The following is a 6,273-nucleotide window of genomic DNA, read 5'->3' as shown; positions in this document are numbered from 1 at the left end:
TAAACACATGTGTCAGTAAGTAAGGCCTTAAGTAAGGAGCAGCTGCCTGAATCAACAAGGTGTAGCGGTGGGTGGCACCAGGTGCGGTGGCGGACACAGGTGCCTGAGTGCCTGATTGCTTTCCTCAGCAGCGGCCGTTGCTGGTGGCGATGCGGCGGGGGGCTGGGGTGCGGCTGGAGGTCAGCTAGGGGTCACGGAGGATGTTGAGCTATGGGCCACGCCGCCCCCGCCTGACGTCCTGGCCCCCCAGTCGCCCCCCACTTCCCTGAGGAGGGGCCGCCGCAAGGTTATCTCCCGAGGGGGCCACTACATCGTGTGGAGCAAGGGGGGCGCCTCCCCCTGGAGCTCCACTACCTTCGACGCTCACTCCTCCCGGGGCAGCGTGGGGCGGCACCACCGGGAGTACAGCTGGTCGCCTCCAGGGGACAGACTGGTCGGCGGGGGACCGCAGGTAGGTGTGCCAATAGTTATTTTCAGTTTTAGTTTCAATTCCAAAGGTGAGGTGCCTCAAAGACACAGAAGGAGGGCATAAAGAACCTCTTTAAGTAACTGAATTTTCAATTCTTTCCTTGAATGCCTGGCTGGGAGCCTCCACAGCTTTACTGCCTGACTAACAGAGAACGAAAGAACATATCAGAGGGAGGAGGGGTATCTTCTACATGTGCTTGGTCACGATCATATTGTACTGACATTCACGATGACTACCTGTGCACGCCCACCTTTCTAATGGGTTATATTCGTAATAATTAACTTGTGCCTGCAAACCTCAGGCTATTATGTACCCTTTCATCAGTCACCAACAGTTTATTTCCCCCTCCTTCCGCCCTTGGGTATTCAGGGGTACGCGGGGCCGCAGGGCCGCAGCAGGGGTGCGGGCGCCGCCAGAAAGAAGCTGAACCAGTCGTTCAAGCGAGAGATCGCCCAGTACGCCATGGTGTACGGCGTGCGGCAGGCGGCCGTGCACTACGAGCACGCCGTGGGGAGGCGGCTCAGAGACCGGGTGGTGGCCAAGTTCGTGCGCCGCTACCAGGACAGGAAGAAGAGGAAAAGGAGGAGGCTGCGACGGCGGCTCGGACAGACATAGAACACAACGGCGGAAGGACGAGGACGAGGCCCGCCCATCTACCCGGCCGCGCCTCGGCCCGTCCTGAACACTGTATACTATCTGGTGACGTTTTAGCTCACCGCCACACTCCTGGCCAGCGCCGGGACAACTCTCGCGGGGCGTGCACGCCATTGTGTGGGGCCCCGGATGTAACCCTCCTGTATTTTCACAGGTTAATGAGATTATCTTAAATATTCATTAAATATCAAATATATATAAAAAATGCTGCTTAAGCTCTAGAAGTGGAGCGTTCAGTATCAAATAATGAATATTTTATTATATATGTTGTAGAACCCTTCAGACTAGGGGCCCAAGCAGTAGTTTGTGTTGCTTGTACCCTGGCCCGGCCTTGCTTTGGTTAAGAGTGCATTGTTGCCTGATACTTTGCTTTACCAGGTAGATCTTATTTTTTTCGTTTATCTGGGGACACAGAAACTCACCTGCTGACCCTCCTAATTATCCGGTGACACTTTAGAACACCTGGCATACAGTAAGCCTTCATTTTAAGCGAATTTGAATTAATCATATCTGGAAGAACATGTTTTCAAAAGCACAATGTATTCCTTATAATATCACACGTTTTTTTCTACATCAGCAAGGACCAAACCCCTTGAACTCCGCCGTGTTCGACGGAAACAAAGGGTCGTATTATGAGACATTTCGCCACCCAAGAACACATATTTGACAAGGCTTTCGTAGGAGTTATGACCCTGGTGGTAGTCTGACCCTTTTTCTGTACCGTGAACCTAAAGAAACACGCATTAGAACCCGATTGATCCCCTCTTTGACCTTTAGAAATAGCTGATGTGATATGGCAAAGTGTCTTGTAATACCAGCCGAAGAATCATGTTTAAATTACGCGAAATTCACTTACGCAGTCCCTTCAGAGACTAAACCCTCGCGTAAAACGAGAGCCACCTGTACTGTGTTACCTGCTGAGTGAGTAGTATACCTGATGAACTCTTAGATCGCTGGGTAACTTTTGCAACACCTGGTTATCGTGTGAGTTAACCTGCAGCATAACTAAATAAATAAGCCTCTGTTCACCTGGGCAGCTTTTTATCCTGATATTACCTTCTATTCTGATTTCGATAAGGTTATAAAGACGTGTATTGCCAAAATATTACCTTTAAGTCAACCATTTATCATTTGTATTTAAGGTGGTTATATTTAACCTTTAGGTCTCTCTCTCTCTCTCTCTCTCTCTCTCTCTCTCTCTCTCTCTCTCTCTCTCTCTCTCTCTCTCTCTCTCTCTCTCTCTCTCTCTCTCTCTCTCTCTCTCTCTCTCTCTCTCTCTCTCTCTCTCTCTCTCTCCACTCACAATTGATCTCCCACAATTGGCCTTTCCTTTCACTCAGTTGTCTTCTCTCACGCTCTCTTTATGCCTTCCACTCAGCCTCCCACTCGGCCTCCCACTTATTCATCCTGCCTCCCCTCGCGCCTGCCTCCCATGCTACCGTCCCACTCACACCCACCCACTCACACGATTCTTCCCATGCACTATTCCTGCTTTCACTTACGTTCTCCCATGGTCGGCTACACTTAATTTTAGGTTCGTTTATTTGAATTTCTAGTCCCATGCTAAATTATTCCACGTCCTTGACCCCCTCTTCTGCCCACCCACCTCTTCACTTTTGCAGAAGCTCTTAGGGGAGTTCTTAGTTTGTTTTTTGCTCTTTTTTTGTGTGTGTTTGTGTGTTTTGCTTTTGCCCGAGAATTGTTTGATGTAAAAAAATGCTAATGTTCCATGCACTCCCTCGTTCTCACTCACGCCCGCCCATGGCAAATTTAATTTGCTGAATGCCTACTCCCATGTTATGTTTTTATTCCTCACCTCCCATGCAATGATCTCTGCCGTGTTGTTTTATCTCCCCACTCCCATGATAATCACCCCTGTTCTTTTCCTGTTTCAATCATTCACTCATTTCAATCGTTTTATTGTTGTTGTTCCCCATGTTCATCTCTCTCTCATGCACTGATATCTCTCAGCTTCCATGGTAAACTTAACTATTTGTAGTGGCAAGCGTGCATGATTACGACTCCGTATGTTCGGGTTCGAATCCCGACCCGGGCAGTCGGCGTGCACCTCACCCAGCTGTGTATTCTCCCTTTCGGACTGATCGATATATGGGTACCTGGGGAAACCTGGCAGGTCCGTAATCCCTGGGGGGGCTAGGGGGGCCTATGGCCCTCTCAATGTTCTCCATATCAGCCTCAAAATGCCCCTAAAAATGATTATTTTTCAAAAAAAAATCCCACACTTGTGCATGTTCGCTTCGTTCGCCACCCTCCCTCCCCACCTCATGAACCTATGATGCCCTCTAGCCTCCCCCAAAATTTGCCAAAATTACGGACCTGCATGGGGAAGGCAAACTGGGGCAATCCCGCATTTCACCGTGGCCGTGGCCCGGGGTTCTTACCTACCACAGGCTCAAAGGGCCAACGGGTCGGAGATGAGCACTGCAGCCACGCGCAGCTATAGCGTGTGCACCCGGCCTTGGCCTTACCTTTACCTACCTCCTCCCGGGTTAATTGTTCCTACCTCTCCCAGGCTATGCTTCTCTCTCTCTCTCTCTCTCTCTCTCTCTCTCTCTCTCTGGCACACACACACACACACACACACACACACACGGTAGCTTAGTGGATAAAACGTCTGTCTCCCAACCAAAATGACCAGGGTTCGATTCCCCGGCCGGTTGAAGAAAGGTTGGGTTTATCTTCTTCATTCACATGTAGCCCCTGTTTACCTAGCAGTGAGTAGGTACGCGACGTAAGGCAAGGAGTTGTGCTCTTGTTGTCGCGCGCGGTGTGTTCTGTGTGAGTGTTCTCAGTCCTACCCAAAGATCGGTACTATGAGCTCTGTGCTCTTCCGTAGGGGAACGGCTGGCTGTCTCGAGAGAGACCCGCAGCAGACAAAGAGGTGTATAACACACACACACACACACACACACAGTTGATCGTATCCTCCTAGTTCTTGTCAATTATTTAGTATAATTTTGTAAGCAAGGAAATTATTTGTGATCTCTTACATAATTATCATTCATTGTTCCTCTATATAAATACGTGTGTTTATCATCTCCCCTCTCCGTCATTCCTTTACCCCTTCATTCTCCATCATATCATCATCATCGTCATTCGTTCATAATAGGAGCGATAATGACGACGAGGATGATGATGATGATGATGATGATGGAGAAAGGAAAAGTAGAGACGCGAAGAAGGGAGATAATAAAATAAACACAAGAATTACTGTGAGAGATCAAATGGTTTCTTCATTATCATATTAGGACTAATTATTTAACAAGAAATGGGAGGGCATGGGCTAGGTGCACAGGGGCTACATGTGAATCATGCGGATGAAGAAGATATACCCAACTTATCATCACCCGGTTAGGGAATTCAACCCCGGTCATTCTGGTTGTGAGCCAGACGCTCTACCCCTGAGCTGAGTGTGTGTGTGTGTGTGTGTGTGAAAAAGAGAGAGAGAGAGAGAGAGAGAGAGAGAGAGAGAGAGAGAGAGAGGAAGAAGACAGTTTAACTCACACACTCCAATTTTGTCTTCAATTAAGGGATCTCTCTCTCTCTCTCTCTCTCTCTCTCTCTCTTGCGCCACAAACCTTGTGATGAAAGGCTGTTATTCCCATGGTTATTTCTAAGCTTGTTCTCTACTGAAAAACGTCCCCTCCAAGGAAAACTGACCACACTTAATTAATGGTCTTACAAATGTGGACAAAGCCAAATTAATTTTGATCGATGACACTTCCCCGACAAGAAGCAACAGCACAAAACTGATGTGTGAACAAATATATTCAGACTGCACCAAATTTATCTTCGCCAGCGTTGTAGCGAAGATTGCAGTGCAACAATTGACTCGTTTAAAAACAAACTCGACCCATATTTCCTCCACTAATATTCGCTAAGGCAGAAATGTAATCTTGTTGGCCGGCACATTTTCCACAGAAGGTCGGTCCTTCAGTGAAGGTTCTGTCGGCTTCCCCGCCCGTCACACGAAGGGCCAAGGTAACCCTAGGCTGCTTCCATGGCCACACTCTGAGGGACGAGCGGTTCCCACAAACAGTACCCCTCCTGTCGAACTCGAACTCCGCCAGGCGCGATCCGAATACCACGGCCCTCAGTAACCCAATGGGGCCCCCAGCAGATTGCCCACACACAGATGGACCGCGCCTCTCCGGCTGGTCTAGCTAGTCTTTGCAGGACCGCCAAGGACCGCGGCTTTCCGGCTGGTTCAGACTCTGGGGCCCCCGTCAGGGACACTTTGGACATGGTTCAATCACCGCCTGTTTTCAGCCTCCAGCCATCACCCCGGGAAGCAGGGCCACACCCCCCTGACTGACACCCGGTACCCAATCACTGCTGGGTGGACAGTGGGCACGGGAATAAAGAGACCGCCCATCCGTCTCTTCCTGCCGGGAATCCGGGACCTCTCGGCAGTAACCGAGCGCGCTACCACTGCGCTACAGGCTACCCGGTTACGGGTCTATCGATATGATAACATACCATAGTGCATGTAATATATATATATATATATATATATATATATATATATATATATATATATATATATATATATATATATATGGCTGGAGGGCTCAAAATTACCTTTGACAAAAATCATTATTTTCATATATTCATGGGCAAAAGACTACACAAGCTGTAATTACTACAACGATGAGATTGAAATCAACAAGGATACAGCAGTCGATTTCAACAATTATCTCAGAGAGGTAAGTAAATATCAATAAACTAAACTAACCTGACCTAACCGAAGCTAACCTAACCTAACCTAACCTAACCTAACCTAACCTAAACTAACCTAACCTAACCTAACCTAACCTAACCTAACCTAACCTAACCTAGCCTAACGTAACCTAACCTAACCTAAACTAACCTAACCTAACCTAACCTAACCTAACCTAACCTAACCTAACCTAACCTATCCTTTCCAGGTATGTGCTGAAACATTGCTGAAAACCCCAATGGTCATTGGCGGACCTGATACAACGGTGGAAATTGATGAAACTCATTTCAGCAAGAGAAAATACAACAGAGGAAGAGAGCTACCAGAGCAATGGGTCTTTGGTGGAGTATGCAGGAAAAATAAAAGTTTGCATTTCTTCAGTAATGCATAGGAAATAAATAACTTTAAA

General features: G+C 47.9%; 1 protein-coding gene across 1 annotated transcript; it reads left to right on the top strand.

The window, feature by feature from the left end:
• Nucleotides 1–128: 128 nt before the first annotated feature.
• Nucleotides 129–2,151, top strand: LOC126981721 (uncharacterized; the record flags this gene model as incomplete). Its single annotated transcript, XM_050833160.1, is given in 2 exon segments — nt 129–451; nt 839–2,151. Coding segments are annotated over 2 exon segments (569 nt in total), but the record flags the coding sequence as incomplete, so codon positions are not given.
• Nucleotides 2,152–6,273: the final 4,122 nt, after the last annotated feature.

Source organism: Eriocheir sinensis, chromosome 49 (assembly GCF_024679095.1).
Source record: "Eriocheir sinensis breed Jianghai 21 chromosome 49, ASM2467909v1, whole genome shotgun sequence".
NCBI classification, from domain to species: Eukaryota; Metazoa; Arthropoda; class Malacostraca; order Decapoda; family Varunidae; genus Eriocheir; species Eriocheir sinensis.
Note: the sequence above shows the minus strand (reverse complement) of the source record. Positions and strands in the feature narration are given on the sequence as shown.